At 41.3% G+C, this 22,705-nt stretch overlaps 1 protein-coding gene across 1 annotated transcript; it reads right to left on the reverse strand.

The window, feature by feature from the left end:
• Positions 1 to 1,097: 1,097 nt before the first annotated feature.
• LOC117332943 lies at positions 1,098 to 1,952 on the reverse strand. The gene has a single exon (XM_033892024.1). It carries the CDS (start codon positions 1,950 to 1,952, stop codon positions 1,098 to 1,100), a length of 855 nt encoding a protein of 284 aa, XP_033747915.1.
• Between the last annotated feature and the right edge of the window lie 20,753 nt (positions 1,953 to 22,705).

The raw sequence follows: 22,705 nt of genomic DNA on the forward strand, positions 1-22,705 counted from the left end.
CAACTCTACAGTACGACTTAGCTCTACAGTAGTACTATATACCACAGACGAGCATTCAACAAAAAGAGCTTAAGATGCCCACAATTCTAATTTCATAAAATTATACAATTATACAAACCAAACAAATCAATCAGTCTTGCACAAATCAGCACATTGCCTTTTACCATTAACATATTCTCATATTACTCACGAACACATTCATAACAACCTCGTAGCCACATCCACGCTACTTACAGTTAATTAAACATTCACACAAAATTAAATGAAAAAAAATGAGTGTCCATAAATCGTGCGCGTTCCGCGTTAATTAGAACAACTCAAATGACATCCGCCGCCAGTATCAGGCAATCTCTTCGTACTCGTCCCAAGTAATTACAGGAACACTGGACCTCTGTATAGTCTCCCCATCAACGACGCTGGTTCTGACCGTTGACTCTTCCCGCCTGTGGTGCTTAATCCAGAAGTTACACTGCACGCCGGAAATTCCATCATGCCGGAGCCAATGCACCGAATGATGGAATTTCCGGTATCGTCCTCGTCCTTCTGTTCCCCTGTAATCTAAGCCTTTGTCGGTGTGTTTGCGGATATAGTCTTCTTCGGCGAGCTGGTCGAAATTGGCGACATAAGGGACTCTATCGAGCACTGGCGTGTGGCAACAGTCAATGACACGTCTGGATCTGGTCCTAGTTCCGTATCCGCATTCGTGATCACGGTCGATATTTTCCGAACACAGCCAAGTGGAGATACGTCCACCTGTTCCTCACTCCCGGCTGCCGCTGTGACTGGTGGTGTTGCTGGAAAAGCTGCTGGTGATGCCGCTGGCGATTCTGCTTGTGACTGTGAGGCTTTAGACTTCTTAGCCGGTTTCTGTGGTCGAGTCGGCTTCCGCTCTGTGGGGTCACTGTGGAATCGTTTCCTGTGCCTTTCCAAGTCAGCTTTCCGACCACAGGTCCGGTCACGTTGTTTGCACGGATATCGTCGTGGCGACCTACTTCTTCCCCTATTTCTATCCTTTGGTACATATTCTTCATATTGGCTCTCCCTTGCAACAGAGCAATGCACAATGTGCATTTGGAGGCATCTCATATCCGCAAAAGTTATTTTACAGGCATAGCAATACAGTCTCGCTGGTCTGTGTCCTCCCATACTCTGCAATGAACAGAAATATTTCTTTGGTAATGCTGGGAGACTTTGTACATATAAAAGTCTTGAAACTTCTTTGGATGTACTCGCGCACGTCGGGGTCGCGTATTACCAAGAGCTGTACTCCCTATATTTTCCAACTGATCAATATCGCCTGCATCAGGTCGAGGAATTTTGATCAATTCCAGCGATAACTGTTCTTCGGGCTCTGCGTCTACTTCGTCATCACTTTCCGCGGATTCTGCTACGACATCAAAATCACCGCTTCTCTCCCGACACGGTTTCAACCGGTCAACGTGTACTATATGCTTTCGGTCGCCACCAATTGGACAAAGTTCGTACGTCACATAGGACACAGTCGTTGTCACGATGAAAGGACCGCGCCAAAACGATGTCAATTTCGGACTTGTGCCAGGTTTAACAGGTGGAAAATAAACCCATACTTGATCCTTTGGTTTAAGCTTTATACCCATCGATCTGCGATCGTAATACCGTTTTTGACGCAAAGCGGACGCTTGAGTAAACTCGCGGAAGTAGGTATATACCTGTTGCAGTGACTGCTGGATAAAGGTAACCCACTGTCCAACATTCGTTCCATTCTCGTCCGGTAACCTTCCCATCATCACGTCCAACGGCATAGAAATTCCCCGGCCCAACATGAGATAGTTTGGAATGAAGTTTGTGGAAGCATGCACCGATGACCTATATGCCATCATCAAATACGGCAATTGTATATCCCAGTCGGTTTGATTTTCATTCACAAACGACTTTAGCATCTCTGTCAGTGTCCTGTTAAACCGTTCTACCATTCCGTCGCTCTGTGGGTGGTATGGTGTCGTCCGAGTTTTCTGCATGCTTAGCAAATCTGTTTGAATAAGGCGCTTTCAAACTGGCGTCCTTGATCAGTGTGTATGTATGTTGGAGCTCCGAATCTGCTAATTACCTCTTCCACCAATATATTTTCCACGGTCATAGCCTCTTGATTTGGCATTGCAAAGGCCTCTGTCCATTTCGTAAAGTTATCACCGATTACTACCGATTCCCGTCGTCCATTAGTGGCAATGGCCCTGTGATGTCCTGAGCGATGCGTTCCATTGACATGCCGCTTTGTGCCAGCTGCATCGGAGCCCTTCGCGTCTGATTAGGATGCTTATCTCTTGCACACTTTTCGCAACTAATTATCCACTGTCGTACGTCCTTTTGAAGTCCAGGCCAGTAGTACTTTTGTCGCACCTTCTTTAAGCTTCTGCGTATTCCCAAATGACCCCACTCCTCTTGTCGTGTATTTGCTTTAGAACGGAAACTCGCAAATGTCGTGGCACTACAGTTTGCCAAGACAACGTCTTCTTCTTGGTATCATTCCACGACCGACATACGACTCCATCTCTCAACTGGAATCTGTCAAACTGCGCCCAGTATGACTTCAATTCGTTTTCTTCCCCGCTCATTTCCTTCCATTCCGGCCGTTTTCTATTCTTTATCCAAGATTTGAGTGCTGAAAGTGCCTTGTCCTTTTCTTGGTCGTGTTCGATAGACGTTTTTCCTAGTTGATTGTCCTGGTCACCGGTTGCAGCACGTACGTGCTTTGACTTTCCACCACCTTTTCCCGCTTTCTGGTCGCACTGAGGGCACGGTACTCGGCTAAGTCCATCTGCATTTCCGTGCTGTTTACCAGGTCTGTGCTGAATGTCGAATTCGAATGTAGACAACGTTTCTATCCACCTTGCCGTTTTTCCCTCTGGTTCCTTCTTTTTTATTAACCAACGGAGCGCGCTGGGATCTGTTCTCACCAAAAACCGTTTGCTTGTCAAATAGGCAATAGTATCGATAATATCGCATAAAATGCACAACAGCGAAAAATTCTTTGGGTGTTACACAGTAACGCTTTTCACTCTTTGACAATGTTCTGCTTCCATAACAGATCACCCGTTCGCGGTTATTTTGTACCTGTGACAAAACTGCACCGATACTCGAATTACTCGCGTCTGTATCGAGAATGAACGGCAACTCGAAATATGGATGCGCTAGTATGGGAGTAGACGTGAGTTTTCTTTTGAGCACTTCAAACGCGCTTTGTCGTTCGTTTGTCCAGCTACACTTTTCCGTTTTTGCAGTTAGTTTGTGTAGTGGCGCCGCTATTTGCGCGAAGTTATCAATGAACTTCCTGTAATAACTGCAGAGGCCAAGAAAACTTCGCACTTCGGCCGCATTTGTTGGCACTGGCAACTTGCTAACTTTGGCCGTTTTATCCGGATCCGTCTCTATCCCGTTGCTTGACACAATGTGTCCCAAAAACGATACCTTTTGGGAAAAGAGAGTGCACTTCCGGGGTTTCAGCTTCAATCCAGCTTTGCCTAGGCGATCAAAAACTTTTCTCATGTTATCCATGCATTCTGTAAATGTTTTCCCATGTACAATTATGTCGTCCAAGTAAATGAGACACACTTCCCATTGCAATCCGGCCATCACTACCTCCATCAGCCGCTCAAATGTTACGGGGGCATTGCATGCATCGAACGGCAACACTGTAAACTGAAAAAGGCCCTTTCTTGTCACGAAAGCGGTTTTGGTTTATCGGCGGGATCCATGGCAATTTGCCAATATCCGGACGACAGATCTAGAGTGAAAAACCACTGCGCACCGCAAAGTTTATCGAGTGAATCGTCAATTCTACTGCTAAGGAATGTATTTCCTAACAAATTAGTAACAATACGCACCAGAGAACCCCCATGGATGTCCAGTGAAATTCGTAAATTATGTCGGAAAAGGAAAAGATTATTCAGATTAGCCAAGAGATCAGGAACTGTGGAGGATTGGAGTAAGTATAAAAGAGTCAGGAACAAATGTGTAAGTTTAATACGTAGTGCGAAAAATATCTACATTCGTAAATTTTGTGGAATACTTGGTAATCAAACACATGGGAAATCTTGGTGGAAAACGGTAGGTAAACTGATGTTAAATTCTAATAAAAAGAGTAATATACCACCCATTCATACTAACACGTCTACTCTTACCAATGACTCTGACATAGCCAATGCATTTAATGAACTCTTCTGTCTTAACTCCACTGTCGATGATACTAACGCAGAACTTCCACCCACTTACAATAATGAACTTTTGCTTACTCATATCCATATTGAAACAAATGACATTTATTCCGTGTTATCTAATCTGGACTGTTCCAAGGCAGTGGGACCTGATCTTGTAAATCCAAGAATACTTAAGGAAGCGGCAGCAATTTTGTGTTATTCCCTTCAAATAATCTTTAATTATTCTTTAGCCACTTCATCTTTTCCTAGCACATGGACGTTAGCAAATGTTACCCCTGTGCTTAAAAAAGACGATCCTTCTCTTCTCAAAAACCATCGACCAATATCTTTAATTTCAATAGTAGGTAAAGTAATGGAGAGATGTGTTTTAAAGTACCTTTATAAGTTTATTACTGAAAATTCTATATTATCACCGTCTCAGTCTGGATTCAGAGCCACAGTAAATCAGTTAATTGCAATTACTAATGACATTTATTCAGCACTAGACAAAAGTAAAGAAATTCGAATGATCTTTTGTGATATTAGTAAGGCATTCGATCGAGTTTGGCATACGGGTTTACTTACCAAATTACGCAAAATAGGCATCGGTGGAAGATTTTTATCATGGTTTCAAAGTTATTTAAATAATAGGAAGCAAAGAGTTGTTGTTAATAGTAAGACTTCCGAATGGATGGAAATTAGTGCTGGGGTTCCCCAGGGGTCATTATTAGGCCCTCTATTGTTTTTGATTTTTATTAATGATATTGTTGAAGGCATCAACACCAAAATATTATTTGCAGACGACACTTCTCGTTATGCTATAGTAGATACTCCCACTCACTGTGCTGATTTGTTAAATGACTGTTTAAGGAAAATACATGAATGGTCTGAACAGTGGTTGGTTAAGTTTAACCCAGAAAAAACCGAATCTCTTTTAGTGAGCAGGAAAATTAATAAACCCGTCACCCCACATTATTCATGAATAACGTTCCTGTTAGTGAGGTCAAACATCATAAACATATAGGGCTATTCCTCTCCCATGACGGTACTTGGTCTGAACATAGAAACTATATGATTAAAAAAGCATCAAATAAACTAGCCATATTGAGACGTTTCAGATTTAAAATAGATAGGAGTTCACTTTAAACCTTATACTTCTCCTTTATCAGGCCCACACTAGAATATGGGGATATCGTCTGGGATAATCTAACTATTCAACAGTGTCAATCTCTAGAAAATATTCAACTGGAAGCTGCAATAATTATAACGGGTGGGATCAAACTTACAAGCCATGATAAATTATATGAAGAAACTGGGTGGGACACTCAACAATATCGCCGTAAAGTGAAGAAAATTGTTCAGGTATACAAAAGAATTTTTGACCTCACTCCCCCAAACCTTTCTAATTTACTCCCTCAACGTAGAATGGACGTTCATCAATATAACACACGCGATGCTGATAACTTAAATAATGTATTCTGTAAAACGAACTTCTATAAAAACTCTTTTCTCCCTTCTTCTATTGACCTGTGGAACTCACTACCCCCAGATATTAAAAATAGCCCCTCCCTTAGTAACCTGAAAAAATACCTACACAGACACTCACCGACAGTCCCTCCTTATTATAGTTATGGGAAACGTTCTAATCAGGTTCATCATGCTAGATTGAGGATGAATTGCAGCTCTCTAAATGCCCATCTATTTAGTCGTAATCTTATCGACAGCCCTGTATGTTCATGTAGACAAGCGTATGAAACCACTGAACACTTTCTATTGTCTTGTCCAAACTATACCATTGTAAGAAACGAATGTTTTCTAGATCTACCAATAGACTACACTTTTGATATGCTTCTATACGGAAATCCAAATCTATCGATTACAGAGAATGAAAATATTTTCCATTGCATCCAACTTTATATTCTAAAAACCATACGTTTTTTTAAATCAATAGTGCCATTTTACGAGTCCCAAGAGGTCACTAGTGCTGTATATTTACATTATATTTCTATGTTTTATTATGTCATTATGCTTATGTAGTACCTATAGTATCACTAGGTCCCATTACATTTCTCTCTCCCTCTCCCCTCCCCCCCCCCTCTCTCTCTCTCTCTCTCTCTCTCTCTCTCTCTCTCTCTCTCATCAATAGTTTTGTTTTTTAAGTTATACTATTTGACTAATAAATGGCTATACAGTGTTGTCATCCGCCAATCTATTATTTAAGGAGACAGATTTAAATAAGTATTTTCATACTTTTTTCTGAATCCTTTTATTATTATGTATCATATATATGACATGTAAACATTGAATAAAAAGTAAAAAATAATAATAATTCTACGCAACGGGTACGCATCTTTAATTGTTACGTTGTTCAAAGCGCGATAGTCAACACAAAAGCGCGTACTGCCATCTTTCTTCTTAACTAAGACTATTCCTGAAGCCCACGGTCCATTCGATTTTTCTACTATTCCCCTCTCCAGCATTTCGTCAATCTGGCGGTCTGCTTCTTTCTTTGAGTGAAACGGCAAACGCCGATGTTGTTGTTTGATCTGTTTCTCGTCCCTCGTATCAATACTATGTTTTACAATATCGGTTTGGCCCAAATCCTGATCGTCCTTGGAAAGCAATCCCGAATACTCACACAAGAGCTGTTTTACGCCCCTGGCTTGTTCTGTGTCCAAATTCGCAACAGTGCTTTGATATAGTTTCTGTAGATGTGCTGGAACCGTCGTTGTTGATCTACACGTTGTTTACATTCCGAATAATTTGTGTAACTGGTTCGAATTTTCCCACTATTGTATCCTTGTACAGCACCTGCATTTCGTCTGTTGGAGTCAATAGCCGAATCGGGATGGTCTTTGTACCTTTGATGAGTGTTCGCCCTAAAATTGCGTTGCTAGTTTTATTTTTGTCGTATAAAGGTTCTACTATTCCCTATGTCTCATGAAGACCTTCGCCACTCAGTTCGCCTTTCACGATTACTTCATGGCGTGGCGGTATAACCGTGTTTTCTACGATGCTAACTCTGCTGCAACCAAATTTCCCAATTAATCGAGTATTTTGCTTAAAGTCAATGTGGCAGTCGTTCTGTCGCAAAAAAATCAAGGCCAAGGATACCATCCGCCGTAATATCTGCAACGGTCGCTTCCAGACATATTGCATGCTTGTCGATTGTAACAAGGAATTGGACTTCCCACAAATTGTCATTGGCTCGCCATTTGCCGTCAAAATGCCTCGAGGAAACTCTTGTAACACAGGACTATCCTTTTCTGGGATATTTTGGTATACAGTATACGAAAGAAGTGTTAAAGTAGCACCATCTGATTCGTCAGCATAACGCTGGTCCTACCTCTCATATGCCTGCATTCCCTCTCCTGCTGGAGTCGATGTATGCTTCTTACGCCTTTCGCCAGAGCCCTGTAAGCTTTCAAGGTAGGACCCTATCTTATCTACCGTTTTGTAAAGCTCTGAAAGTGCATCCATCTCTGTCTATCTCTTTACGCCAAATAAATATATACAGCAAAACAGTAACACGGCAAATCCCACCGCTGCCACCAAAATTGTAAAGGATTGCCCTCCGTTTCCGGATAGATATTTAGAGGTCTTTTGCCGCTCCTCGAGGCGTCTCCCTGCCAAGTTGGCGTTTCTAATAGTTGCGTCTTAATTAATTATATATCTAATAAAAACAGGTGTCTACGCACATAAATTTATTTACTTCTTTGGACATTTCAATGACACACACTACAATAATATTGGGAGTACGGCTCTTGGGAATATAAAAATATTTGGTCGAAAATGCGTCCTGCACTAACTGGCGTAATATTGGCGTTCGCGGGCGTTACGCCGGCGTTAATAACAGTGCTAATTGATATTGCTATAAAATGCAATACGCAACTCAGTGAGGAGGTATCAACATCACCGTTGTCGTCTGTCTGCCCTCGCCCGCCCCGCAGTACCGTCACCGGCGCCCTGGCAACCTTCCGCCAAATCGCGGCGTCCGCGTCACCCCTTACGCCCACAACTTTCCGGCGTCCGCGCCAAACCCACGTTCTGTTATTAGCGGCGATCCCAGACCTCTGGCGATGGTAGCATTCCCCTCACTGAGTTACAATATGCTCTTGCCAAGCAGGATGCAAAGGTAGGGTTGGGTCAGCTCGTCGGTTCTGTAAATGATATTTCTCCAAACGCCATTTACAATCAAACGCATCGAGGACTTGGATCAATTGATAAAGTGAGTAGTAAAGACCAAAGTTCTGGGGTAGGGGGCAGGAGGTCAATTTTGGCAAGTGAGGAGATGGATAGGAAGGTCAGGCTCCCCACTTACGACGGCAAGACCAATTGGAAGCCTTTCTTTGTTCAGATCTCCCACATTGGTGACCGATATGGTTGTTCAGAGAGACAGAAACTAGATACACTTATTGAGTGTCTCCGTGACAAGGCTCTTAAGTTATTCAGCTCAAGGCCATTGCATGTGCGTGATAACTTCAAGGTCGTCTGCCCAAAGCTAAATCAGCGATTTGTTAAGCATGATCTCCCGCATCTCGTCCGAAGAGAATTAGCAGAGTTGTGTCAGAGTCCGAATTGGAATGTGGAGGAGTATGCGGAGAGGGCATAGGAGCTTGCTACAGATGGTTTCCCAGGGGCACAGGAGGACTTTATACAAATAATGGTCACAGAAAGTTTCATGAAGGGCCTGACAGATAAACGAGTAGCCCTGGCTGTGCTTGACAAAGCCCCAAAAACTCTCGATGATACCCTTACCCGGGTTCAGAGCGCGATCACAAATCAGCAACTCATCTATGGTCCTTCAAAACAACCGAAGACAGAACTCGGAAGAGTTTCATTTCAGAATGGCGAAGACCGGGAAGTCCTTTCCATACGGCATCGGAAGTCGTTGATTCTCCCTATCAGAATGGAAGGTAAGGACTGCAGAGCAGTTGTGGACACAGCAGCTTAGGTTAAAGTCGTCAGCTTAGAGTTGTTCAACTCCCTTGATGTTGTACCTGAACTGTCGCTTGCAATTTATTTACCTGGGGTTGGGAAGACTCTATGGTCAAAGGACATGTCATGGAGGGGGCGTGCATTGAGATAGGCTCCCTTCGTGCTCGGGCCCCGGTGGTTGTTGCTCGTATATTCTACCAAATGATATTGGGACTTGATTTTCTTGATAAGCATAGAGCTGTTATTGACTTATCAACATATACTGTTGAGTTGAATGGTGAATCCAATACTGCAATATGCGTGCAGGATGCCAATGACGATGGAGCAAACATTTTTAAAGTCCGTCTCAAAAGTAAAGTTGTTGTTCCACCAGCATCTTTCGCATATGCCAAAAGTGCATTAGTTGGGAAGGAAGAATCGACAGGTGACATAGTTGTGCAGCCCCATAGAGACCTGAATGGCCTACTTGCTCCAGCCACCCTACAGTCTGGCGACAATGATATGTTTTTAAGCTGTGCAATTCTACGGACAACTATATCACCCTGGGGAAAGGGTTTGATATTGGCACTGCATTAGAAGCTGATGAAATAGGCCACGATGGGGACGCGGTCGGATCTCAGATTGTCCGGGAGGTTATTGTTGAGCCAGGCGGGGATATGGAAAAGGAAATGGCAAGGGTGCGGTCAGCGCTTCCTCATCTTGGTGACCTTTTCGATCGTTCCGTTAGTGGGTTACGACAGGGACAAGCACTGAGGGTAGCAAAGCTTCTTCTGTCATTTCAGGAAGTGTTTGCTGATACGCATGTGGGTTAATGTTGCATTTATAATTAAAAAGAACAAAAATCGTCATGTTTTTATATAAATTCAATATATAATGATTTCCTGGTAAGTTCTGTTTTTCTTGATCGGATTTTAATGTTAGGTGTCCAACCTCCGTATCGGGATGTTTTCGTCGGTCCTCCTGTTCTCGCGTGGTCACGTGACCGGCACGAAGGACTGCATTAACACTTGGTCGGTAAATATGGCCAGAGCACCCGACCAACGTATTTTGTCGTACAAACAAATATGATGCACTTGTTCATCGTGATAAGAAACCGAGAAAAAGTGCTGTACATTCTTCTATTTATTCAAGTATGGTTACATAACGGCGTTATAAACTGGTCTTCATTGACGAAGTGACGATTAATTGACTACTTTTTAAGAAATTTTGACGATGTTTGTCATTTTCGTAAGAATGTACTGCACTTTTCGTTGTTCTCATACAATTACCTTCACGCTCTTACATGTTTCATAATTATTGATTTAGGGTAGTCGGGTGCTCTAGAACGATTTATAGAGCAGGTGTTAATGTTCATTCTTCAATATTGGAACTCTTCAGTGTTTTAAGTATCGAAATCGGTATATAGAAAAGAACAAACGTTAATAAACGAATGCAATGGATCGTAATTGATACAAATAATTATTTACAGATGATTTTCAAAGACATAAGGTATAGTCAGACATTTTCGGCTGTACATGCAAGTTTGTAAATTCGACACGGTGATAAAACTACCGTCCTCATCGTTGCCATGACAGCCGATCGAAGCTCCGATCACGAATGCACTGTCAAAGTGAAATATGCAGTATTTTTCGCAACATGCCGTTTAAACTTAAAATTACATTCACATCTCATATTGATTGGGATTGTTTAATCATACCTAATCAATTGAATTGTAAGAAAACTAACAAAAACACTAAAAATCACAGAATGAAGCCTTCGTGTAAGGCAGTGCAAACACAACGCGGGATCTGTAAACAATGTGACGTCGTTGGAATGTACAAGTTGCAACAATGTACAGCAATGTATTTTTTAAATGAATACACTAATGAGCAACAAAACGGGACGCAACATTAACCCACATGCGTAGTGATTAAGATCTAGGTTTGTTCCGGGGACTATTCAACATCGGATAGAAACTGGGGACTCGAAGTCTATACGACAACGAATAAGACGAACTCCCCTAGGTTTTGGGGCGGAAGAAGAGAAGCATATAGAGGCAATGCTTGAGAAGGGAATGATTCAGCCGTCAGCGTCCGAGTGGGCGTCTTCCCCTTTGCTTGTCAGGAAAAAGGATGGGTCCTTGCGGTATTGTATTGACTACCGAGCCCTTAACAACGTGACGTTGAAAGACGCTTTCCCTCTTCCAAATATCGGAGCCTGCTTGGATTCCGTGGCGGGTAGTGCCTTTATGAGCACACTCGATATGGCTTGGGTTACTGGCAGATAGAGGTCGATCAACGTGATCGCCACAAAACAGCTTTCATAACAAAGTACGGTCTATTCGAGCATTTGCGTCTACCTTTCGGCTTATGCAACAGTCCAGCAACGTTCAGCCGAGTGATACAGCTCGTTCTCCATGGACTCACATGGAAAGAATGTCTCGCATACTTGGACGATGTGATCGTAATGGGAGAGCATTGCGAATCGCATCTTAGAAATCTTATAGAGGTGCTCACAAGGTTCAGAGATTTTAACCTCAAATTTAAACCGAAGAAGTGTCATCTCTTCCAAGAAGAAGTCGTGTTTTTAGGGAAAAGGGTGAGCAGGGATGGGGTGTTCGTCAATCCCGAAAGCAGTAAAATAATCGCAGAGTGGCCTGTTCCAACCACAAAGAAAGAGGTCAAATCATTTCTAGGCTATGCAAACTCTCATAGGGACCATGTACGAGATTTTGCTTAAGTCGCCGAGCCATTTCATAACTTAACTGAAATATCGAGATTCACATGTACTGACGAGCACCAAGGTGCATTTGACCAATTGAAGAAGTCTCTGCTAGGAGCAGTTACGTTGGCGCATCCCGATGCGAGCATTGTGTTCGTCCTGGACACTGATGCATCGAATGCTTTGATTGGTGAGGAACTTTCCTAGATTCAAGGTGGAAAAACACGTATGATTGGCTTCGCGAGGAAGGTGTTAACACCCGCTCAAAGGAAGTATTGCACAACGCGCAAGGAACTACTTGCCATAGTCACTTTCACGGGTCACTTTCGACACTATCTGCTTGGCAGGAAGTTTGTTGTTCGCGCGGACCACAATAGTCTGATATGGCTCCTCAACTTCAGGAACATCGAGGGTCAGTTAGCACGTTGGATTGAGGAACTCTCGTTGTATGATATGGTCATACATTATCGGTCAGGAAAGGACTATTGCAATGCGGATGCATTATCTCGCGTTCGGGACCGGATTGAGGAGTGCCTTAGTTACCAAAGATCAGTTCCTCTGCAAGATCCGCGTTGTGTGGGCTGCCCTTATTGCACTAGAGCTCGGAATCAACGGAAAACATTTGAAGAGAAGGTGGATTATATGATTCCTTTATCCCTCGCTGATGTCAGGACTACTAAGGTGATCTCCGGTGGGGACATGTCATGTTTGGAAGGTTTGACAAGGGAAGAGCTTAGGCAGTGTCAGCTTGATGATAATGATCTCGGTCCGCTGATACACTGGCGGGAAGCCGGTTATTAGCCTGATAAACATGAATTGAAACTTTGCAGTCCGCCTACTCGTCACTGGTACCTCTGCGGTTCGCAGCTTCTTCAGCGGGATGACGTCTGGTTTTACCGATGAGAGGATCAGTTTGGGGATAGACTATTGTTCTTGGTGCCATTGGAGATGAGGAATCAAGTTCTTCATAGCGCACACGACCTCAGGTTGTCAGGTCACTTAGGCCAAACGAAAACGCTTGAAAGGGTAAGGAGAAGTGCAATCTGGTATGGCATGACGAGCGATTGTAAGCGGTACGTGGATCAATGTGAAGCGTGTAACTCTCAGAAAGGCTACTCTAAGAAATCGAGGGCGCCACTGGGAAAGTTTCATGCGGGGGTCCCTATGGAGAGGGTCCATGTTGATATACTTGGTCCATTACCTGTCAGTGAACGGGCAAATAAGTATGTTCTTGTCGTTGTTGATCAGTTTACCAAGTGGGTCGAATGTTTTCCTTTGGCAGATCAGACTGCAGAAACCGTTTCAAGGGCATTGGTTGATGGTTTCATTTCCCGTTTCGGGGTCTCTCTTGAAATCTATACGGATCAAGGGAGGAACAAGGACGGTGAGACCAGAACGACAACATACCGGCCATGCTCAAACGGTCAGGTGGAAATGGTACAATAGGACGGTCCTTCAGATGATCAGGTGTCATGCGAAAGGGAGGCAGCGAATGTGGGATGTCCACCTTCAGCAACTTGCTGGCGCTATACGGGCAACGCAACATCGCCAGACTGGTTTCACACCTAATCGCCTAATGCTCGGTAGGGAGGTTGTCCAGCCTTTGGATTTAATGGTCGGAACAGTGGCAGTACAAACCAAAAGTTCAGTGCCGGACTTATATTTTGAACACCTAGAAAGGGGCATCAGAGAGACTCATTTACTTGCCCGAAGCCTTTTGAAGTCCTCGCAGACTATGATCTACGTTGTCGGCAGGTTTCGTACAGGACCGGGGATCTTGTATTAAAGATAGATTCGTCAGCAAAAATTGGACAGAGCCCGAAGCTTCGTGCTCCATGGCAAGGACCGTATGTAGTCTCAAAAGTTCTGTCAACAGTCCTTTACAGCATTCGCGACAGGAAGAATGAAAGTATCATTCACCACGACCGTCTCAAGCGATATAAGTCACTTGACATTCCGATCTGGGCCAAACGATTAAGAGACAAAGTCCTCTGTGAGGGGATACCCACGGAACCCGTGGCAGCCGAGGCTCAGATTAGTGGAGAGGCAGGGGACGGGCATGCTCAGTTCCCAGCCACTGTTTCATGTGAGGAGGATGAGGACGAGCTGCTGAACTTTCCGGGCGAAGCAGTGGACAGCCATGATTCGTTCTTCGCCACCAATGCTTGTGGGGAGGACGGCGTCCTCGGCTTGGCGGGAGAGGATCAAATGCTTTCTGTGGATTCAATGGAGGTTTCTGGACACGCCATTCGAGACAGACGTCCTCCGCAAAGACTCGGGTAGAACGAACTGGGTGAACCGAGTACGGACCCAGGTGACTGATTCTGCCGGTGACTTGTCCTATTAAAATGGGGAAGAGTGTTGTGATCAATTGGTGCGAGGTGGTATTATTTAGAGACCAGTGTTCGCCAACTCCGACCGGAAGTGATGTGGTAAAGCGAATATCACTCGTCCGTGTAGTTCACACATAGTCAAGCAAGCATACAGACGTACATTCGTACTGTGCGGCGTGACTGTGAACTACACTTGCCAGCATAAGCGTAACATTGTTACAATAGCGTACATAGGGCCATCTTTACAACATTACTATAAATAGACACTATTCTACATATAACCTCTGTATATGGAGAACGTGTTGCTGCTAGGGGCCTAAAGGCAGGGAATTGCTATTACGTAATTGTCGAATTTTCGAGTCTTAATATCTGCCCCGTTATTAAGTTACAACTAAATAATTAACGATCACATATAGGAACATAAAACAGTTACACAAATGTAGTAGATAATCCATGGACAATATCGTAATGTTTATGAAGTCGATCCTTACGGTCGATAAATAATTCGCTTAAGGCCTGCTTTTAGTTAATTAAAAAACATCTTCTTTGTGCATGGCATTTGTTCAATAACGTCGACGCTAAAATTTACCATCAATAAAGAATACAAGAATAAAAAAGAACGAAGATTTGCACCTTCACTCTTCAATCTTTGTCAATAATGAGTATACGTTGTCCATCATTGTCTTGGTTCACTAATGTCTATATCATCGTGAGTTCTGATGAGGATTTTACGACTTACTGGAGTTTCCTTCCTATATACCATGCATGCGACCATCCATCGTCCAAAATGCGTCAATACTTTTGTCATGTTTGAGTTGTAGTCGATGAGCCACAAGGCCTTGGCGGTATTTCATGAGGTCTTGGGTGACAAATAATTTGTTCAGGTTGCGCGTTAGTTTTGATTTAGACATACATATTTTGGTCTTTATTTTCAAATTCTTGAGTCTACAAATAAGTTGAGCTTTTCCGGTAGTAGGTTTAATTTTGCCTATGATATGTTATCTGTCTTCGTAGTTTTTCGAGATTTCCACGCCATGCTTTTCGAGCAAAGTTTAACTAAAATGGCATCGCTATTCTGGATTGTATCCGGTCTAAGTGGTATTTTATGATAACACAAAAAGTTCCTTCGCCTATACTGTTCTAAATAAATCCTCAATACTAGTTTGAACATCCGAGAACTGTCCGTTTAGGAGCTCGTTTTCGGCAACTTGCTTTTTGTTTTGCTCCTCAAAGTTATCATTTTTTTCATCTTAGACTTTCTGTCGATTGATAGGACGATTGACTGCCTCTCTTACTGCATCTTGAATGACTGCGTCAATATTAGGCATAATAGCTTCAGTAAACTTAAGGGTCATATATATAGCAGAATAATGTTGAATTTCAAACACGAATAAATATGTTAAAAGTTGCACAAAAATAGTCATGTAATAAACCAAAATGTTTGTTTGGACATGTAGTGTCTTAAAATCACAAATAATTTGTGTAGATGCTAATAATTTCTTCTATGGAGTTACTTTGTGGTAAGTTGTAGTATGGAATAATTCTAAGTCACAAAAATAACCAAACCTGAAAAATAGCCCAGCTGTCATGCCCACAAGTGTCTATAGAACAGGTTGGGAGCATTTGTTTGACCGGATTTGACTTTATGCCATTTCAAATGCTACTTAATCATACTTTAAAAACATCTAATTATAGTAAGAATGACATTTTTAAGACAAATTGTCAAACTAGTGAGCTTTGGGCCTTTTTTCAGAAACATATATATTTTACCCCGAACTCAATGGATGAACAGTTTTTCCTAAATACAGTCTTCCTGCCATGTCTAGAGTTCTCTAAAGTATCTAATATGAGCATTTTTGACGTTCGAAATACAAAAGAAGATGTACCTTCTTATATACCATAATTGTGTGATATTATTCACAACCGCCAGTTGCATTGAAGGTCAAAATAAAATCAGTGTTAATACATATCACAAAGCCAAATCTAGTCAAAGCAATGCTCGTATGTTGTGCTTTAGACTCTTGTGGGTAAAACGACATGACTGTTTTGCACAATAAATGCGATACAAATGAGTTAAATATGTCCCCCTGCAACATGCATTTTCTCATGTTTTGTAGAAATTGACGAACTACTGAACAAATTAGATTTCAACAGCAAGGTTCACAGTTTGACATGATATATGATATCAAAATTTTATCAAGTTACTTCTATTAAATTGCACCCTAGTAGGGATGTATAGTCTTGTAAAAAATCAACTGTTTTTGCGGATTTGCTGTTAAGATGCCCCTTCACAAAGTTGTCTGCATAAAGGTAGAGTCGTTGGATTTGTTATTGATGATCTGGTCAAGGTTAACATTTTTGTCTTTAGCTAGTTGGAGTGCAAGCCCAGAGGCTGTAGGGGAGGAGAAACGTTCAGGACATGATAGATCTGGTAGAGAGCTCCTGCGTTTGGACGCGGAGTCAATAGGATACGAAGCCTGTTGTTTTCGTTTCACAGGACTAGCTGGCATACTGGCTGTTCAATGTAGGGACAATTGGCGGTACGTGCACTATATACAGATATACCTGAGCTCAACTGTGAACAGCCTTTCAATTTTCAATGTGGGTAGGTCCATTAGTGTGTTAACAAAACATATTGATTAGGAATACTACTGTGTCCAGCAGGGTGCTGTTTTAGACCATTCGTTTTTGTTACAATTTCATATTGATAACACAGGGATTGTATCATTTAATTTTAAAACAGTGTTTACACATATTCATGTAACTATGTGATCAATTGTCCACATGTTAACAATTTTGTCGCTAAATCTAGACCAGTATAAATACAAATTATGCAGCTTGTGATGAGGTTTGTTATATTATAAACAACTATATACATGTATATATACAAAAAACCTATTTCCACTAAATCACTCGTATAGACTCGTCTCAAATCAATATGCTAATCAAAGTTCAACACGACAGATCATTCTGGCCGGACTATATATAGAATATTAAGAGGTCAAATATGTCCCGTTTAACAGTTTACCATCAATTCAGCACACTATTCGATACGTGCCTTGCAAAAACATCATGCTAGCCAAATATTTGGCGAATTTCACGGTCAGTACTTATTCACTGCTGATCTGATTAGTCACCTAACTAGCTATATTATCATTGAAGAATGGGTTGAAGAATGGGAGACTAGTATTAGTCAAGTATATCTTAGCAAGCCTTTTGGTACCAAGCCTTGACGTAAAACGTCTACATTTTCACCACAACCCGCAGTCTCTGTGCAACCCTACTAGACGTTTGATTGGTATTTCTTCATTTTTGAAAATGTCTTTGACCAACTCAACACAACACAACGTAACCAACATCATAAGCCCTGGAAACAGCAACATGTGTAGCTTTAACTGATCTTCGCTCCTTGGTGGCGCCATTTGCCACACTCATTTGCAAGTGGAGGAAAAGTATATTTCGAGAGAAAGGTCCCAAGTTTTCCCCTTTTCTTAATTCTGTAAGACCAATACTAATTAAGCTCCAAATGTAATCGCCACCATATTTTCAAACATGGTCAATGAATAGTTTTTTTTCCAGTCTGAATGATTATCATAGTCTAAACATCTTTAATCCATATTTTTTAATTTATCTACATTGCTATTCTTGATAGAATTATACATGAGCTTTTCGAAAGACTTCAGTACTTTTTTCATTTGGGCTTGCAAGAACTGTCAAAACTTTAACCGTTACTTTACCAATGATTGATAAAATCCTGAGAGACCAATTAGACAAAAGATTCTCTATTAGCTTGAATTTACTATTGTGATTCCAGAAAACTTTCGGAATTGTTTTGATTTCCTCTTCGCAGCTCCGTATTGTCCCTATCCATACAGCTTGAGTTTTGTCAAAGTTTGCCTTCAAGCAAATGAGTTTCGTTTCATTTATCGATAGTTTTGAAATTTGTACAGGGGTGCAGTGTAGCATGTCGCATGTGCTTTCAGCGCGTGTTAGCATTCGACGAGATCGTACACAGCAGTACAGACGTGTATTTTACCTGTCCGTCATTCGCACTATGAACACATCCATTATTGATAAAGATGAGAGTCCAGCGGAACCTATTCGCCAAGACCATTCGGTGAACCTTTCCACTGCCGACGTCCTGTCTCTATTTTTCTCTAGGCTAGATATTGCCCTGCGTTCTCACCGTTCCCTCATTTTGTCGGACATTAACAACAAGCTTCAGAGTCATGAGAAGCTTTTAGCAGCAAACAAGTCGGATTTCAAATTTAAATTTGAAGGGAACCGGAAACAGTTTGTTTTCAATTCTGAGAGGCGACTAGACATTTCTAAAGCTATTCAAGCTATCCAAGATAATAACAGTACTTTAGCAGAGACTTCTCTCACGAACTGTTTGACTCAATTAGACGAGAGAAATAAGGTTGTTAAGATAGCGGACCGTCACGGCTGGGACACTGTGGCCGAGTACGAAGACGATCATATATGCGACGACGCTGATGATTCTGCTCAGTTGCGTCAGGCCGAGGCCAGAGCTCAGAGGAAACGGAGGGCTTAATCTTCTACCCGTAATTCCAACAAGCCCTATGAACGCCCAGGATTGGGGCGGGGAAGCGGAGTCAATACCGGAAATGGAGACCTTTTTCGAGGCTTTCAAGGTATTGGAGAAATGGGAGAGTTCCCATTCTACACCCAGAGAGGGCCATTCAACGGAAGTACGCATGGAGCGCCTGGTGGTTTCTATTCTTCCTTAGCAGGACCCGTTAAAAAGCAGAGTTAGACCTGTTTCTACCGGGACCGGACACTGGGCCAGTGATTGCCCTAGGAGAGTTAGGACAGCCCCTACACGAACCCAGAGTGCCCCAGCAATCAAGCAATGAAGCCGAATCGTTAAGTAATCATTAGAATGACGTTTTATGTGTTAACAATTGTTTTATTAAAGGCAGTCGTTTTGGAAAAACTGTTTAAAAGCTAGAGATTATGTGTGTAGTGTCGTTGAGTATGGCTATTTGATCCCTTTTGTTGAGGAACCGGGGTAAGAGAAAATGAAAAATCCTCGCTTTCGCATAGAACATTTGTCAGTAATGCTATTTCTGAATTGCTCGCGAACGGTGTTGTAGAGGAGTGCGTGTCGCCTCCTTACATGATCAATCCTCTGTCGGTGTCTGTCAATAGTAAGGGAAAAGAAAGGCTTATTTTAGACCTACGATATGTCAATCAATATGTAGCAAAACAGAAGTTTAAGTTAGAGGGTACCAGAGAAGCACTTGATTATGTACAACAGGGATGTTTCGGGTTTAAATTCGATTTAAAATCTGGATATCACCATTATCACCGTTGAAATGCACCCAGATCACGTGAAGTTTTTGGGATTTTCATGGACATTTGGAAATGAAGTGAAATATTTTGTCTTCAAATGTCTAGCCTTTGGTATTTGTTCGGCGCCTCATATTTTCACAAAAATTCTAAGGCCACTTGTCAAAAAGTGATGATTGTTTACCTTGACGACGGGTTTGGAATCGCAGAGTCCGTTTACGCTACGCAAGCTTTATCCGATTTGGTTCGTTCTGATTTGTTATCCGCTGGTTTTACACCTAATTACGAAAAAGCGTTTGAGAGCCGGTACAAATACTAGAATGGCTAGGTTTTATTTGGGATTTTGTAGATGGTGTAGTACAAGTAAGTGATGGTAAAAGAACAGAGATTCAAAAATTAGCCAGTAAGCTTGTTTGGGACTCGCGCGCAGTATCGGCTCGTACTGTAGCCACTTTTACAGGTAAGGTCATATCTGTGTCACTCAGTCTGGGACGCGTGTGTAATTTTCATACGAGGGAGTTACACAAGTGTATATGTCTCGGTACCTGTTGGGACTCGCCGCTTGGTTTGTCCAATCTAGCTCTTCAAGAGTTACGTTTTTGGGAGAAACATATTATCGGCTTACCTCCCAGCAAGTTCCAAATTAGTTCCAATACAGTAGATCACGATCTCCATATTTTCACTGACGCTAGCGCTATCGCAGGTGCGAGGTATTGCGTTGAGCTAAATGAGCATATTGCTCACGTTATGTGGGCCAAAGAGGAGGCTGATCAGAGTTCTACATGGCGGTGAAATAAAAGCAGTAGAGCAAACTTTACTCAGTCCTGGAGAGTTGTTTGCAAATAAATCAGTATTACTTTGCACTGACAATCAGAATGTGCCTCGTATACTAGAGAAGGGAAGTATGTGCATAGGATAATGGTGAACGTGTTCGAGTTTCTTAAATCAAACAATGTGTCTCTGTCTATACAATGGATGCCCAGGGAATCCAATACTTTAGCTGATCAGTTTAGCAAGATTTTTTATTTCGATGATTGGGCAGTAGAAGACAGCAGGTTTTATTTTTCAATAGAGCATGGGGCGAGTACACGTGTGACCTATTTGCAGACAATAACAACAGAAAGGCCACGTGCTTCTTTTCGAAGTACGCCTGGGCAGGTTCAGCCGGAGTGAATGCGTTCGATTTTGATTGGTCTAAATTTAACTGCTGGGCGGTTCCACCTGTTTACCTGGTAGCTAGAACTGTCAATAATTTTCTGGAATGTGGAGCGCACGGGACTTTAGTTGTTCCTCACTGGCCATCGGCAGCCTTTTGGCCTATGTTGTCATGCCGGGGTGGCAAAACATTCAAACCGTTTGTTAGGGAATGTGTATATTTCGTAAAGCCATCGAAGTTTTTCCATGGTGGGTCCCATTCTGAAAGTATTTTCGCAGAGCCAGTGTTTCGTTCTAACGTTTGTGTTCTGAAAATTGATTGTCGTTAGAAAAGGAAGTTTATATTTACTACGTATGCTTATTACTGTAACAATCTTAAGATTAGTGGTTATCACATTTATGCCATGTTATGATTTATATACCTGGTGGTTATCACCTTGTGAAATGTCTGGTGGTTGTCACCTTATGTAATGTTTTGAGGTATATTGGTGGTTATCACCTTTATGTAGCTACATGGATTTTTTTTCTTTATCCACAACCAGTGGTAACTTTATGGTTGATAAATATGGTTATCATATCATGTAGTTTTTTGCTTCAGAATCAGTAATTATCACATTGGGAAAACAAACATATTATAATGGGTATTTTCGTTTTTGTTCAGTACAATAAGATTTTTCTATAAATGAGAGTTCGCTGAAGACTGATTTATCTATAGATTAGCAGCATTCATCATATTAATAAGATAATAATCTTATTTTATTTTTATTTTTCTTGTTGATATATTTTGTTTTCTTACAGAATTCCACTGTAGTATTAGAACCAGTTTGGTCAGAGGTAGACGATCTGAAAGGTCATCCTTTGCTATGTGCAGCTGCATCTAATCTGGAGTCTGTCTTAAAGGCCAGCCACGCTGTTTCCACAGATAAACAATACTCTTCAAGCTGCGATAAATTTAAAAGTTGGTGTGGATTGGCAGGCCTGAGTTATCTCCCTTCTAGAAGTAGTACAGTAGCTTTCTATTTGTCGCATTTAGTACAGCCGTCAGTTTCCGTTTCTACCCTAAATTCGCATTTTTATAGCATTAAGTGGAATCACGATTTCGCAGATTTACCTAATCCTTGTAGTGAAAAGTTATGAAGTAGTGTTCGTAGTCTTTCTTTACCTTGCAGTAGTTACAGTTCGGTGATTCACTAATTTTCCATTTATGTAATAATTCCCTCGTTGGTCAAATTTTATTTAAGTATTTCCATTTAAATTCTTTCAGTTTATCATTTTGTAAATGTTTGAATATGAATTCATTTGAACATTTCACCCTTATACTTATGTCGCTCAAATTTAGCTTGTTTTCCCAGTATAAGTAAGCTATTTGTTTTTCTGACGTCATGCTGACAATATGTTTGTAATTTTTTTGATTTGTGCATTTTTTAATTTTGATAGGTTCTTGTTTTGGGAATTTTAACATAAGTTGATTTTTTATTCTGGCTGTAAAGTTCTGCAGATCTACATTACTCTACTCTATTTTCCTGAGCCATATTTTTGGTATAGCTTTTTTAAACATTGATATCTCTGATAGCCAGTTGCATTTTCTAATGAGTTTTCGATATATCTTGTTATCATCTAAGTTGTTTTTGTTTTGTATTAGGTCTTTTATTGTAATTATAACGGAGTCTATCTAGTTTTTGAATAGGAGGGTTTTGCCCTTAAGCCTAATATATTTATCCCCCATATAATTGGTGCAAGTATTTCATTGTATTTTTTGGGTTCATCTGATTTAAAAAAAAATATGTATCCATGTTGATAAAATTTCATAATAGAATGAAGATATATTTTCGCTGTTAGGGAGATTTTTTAAATTGTCTAAATTCATTTTACACATGAGATAGTTTGAACCAAACTGATTTATCTCAAATTGTGAAATAACTTTCCATAGTGCTTTATCTTCGGTTTCCAGTTTTTTCAGCCAATTAATTCTCACTGTGTCAATATGTGCTCTTATGTCTATGGAGTTTAGACCACCTTCTATGTATGGTTTAATCATTATGTTTCTTTTTACTTTCTGTCTTTCCTTCCCAAAAGTAATTATATATTATCTTT

Source organism: Pecten maximus, chromosome 8 (genome assembly GCF_902652985.1).
Source record: "Pecten maximus chromosome 8, xPecMax1.1, whole genome shotgun sequence".
Classification (NCBI taxonomy): Eukaryota; Metazoa; Mollusca; class Bivalvia; order Pectinida; family Pectinidae; genus Pecten; species Pecten maximus.

Bases quoted from the DNA above. Each gene is read 5' to 3' on its own strand.
- LOC117332943 (XM_033892024.1), bottom strand. From the start codon at position 1,952: ATGGTAGAACGGTTTAACAGGACACTGACAGAGATGCTAAAGTCGTTT.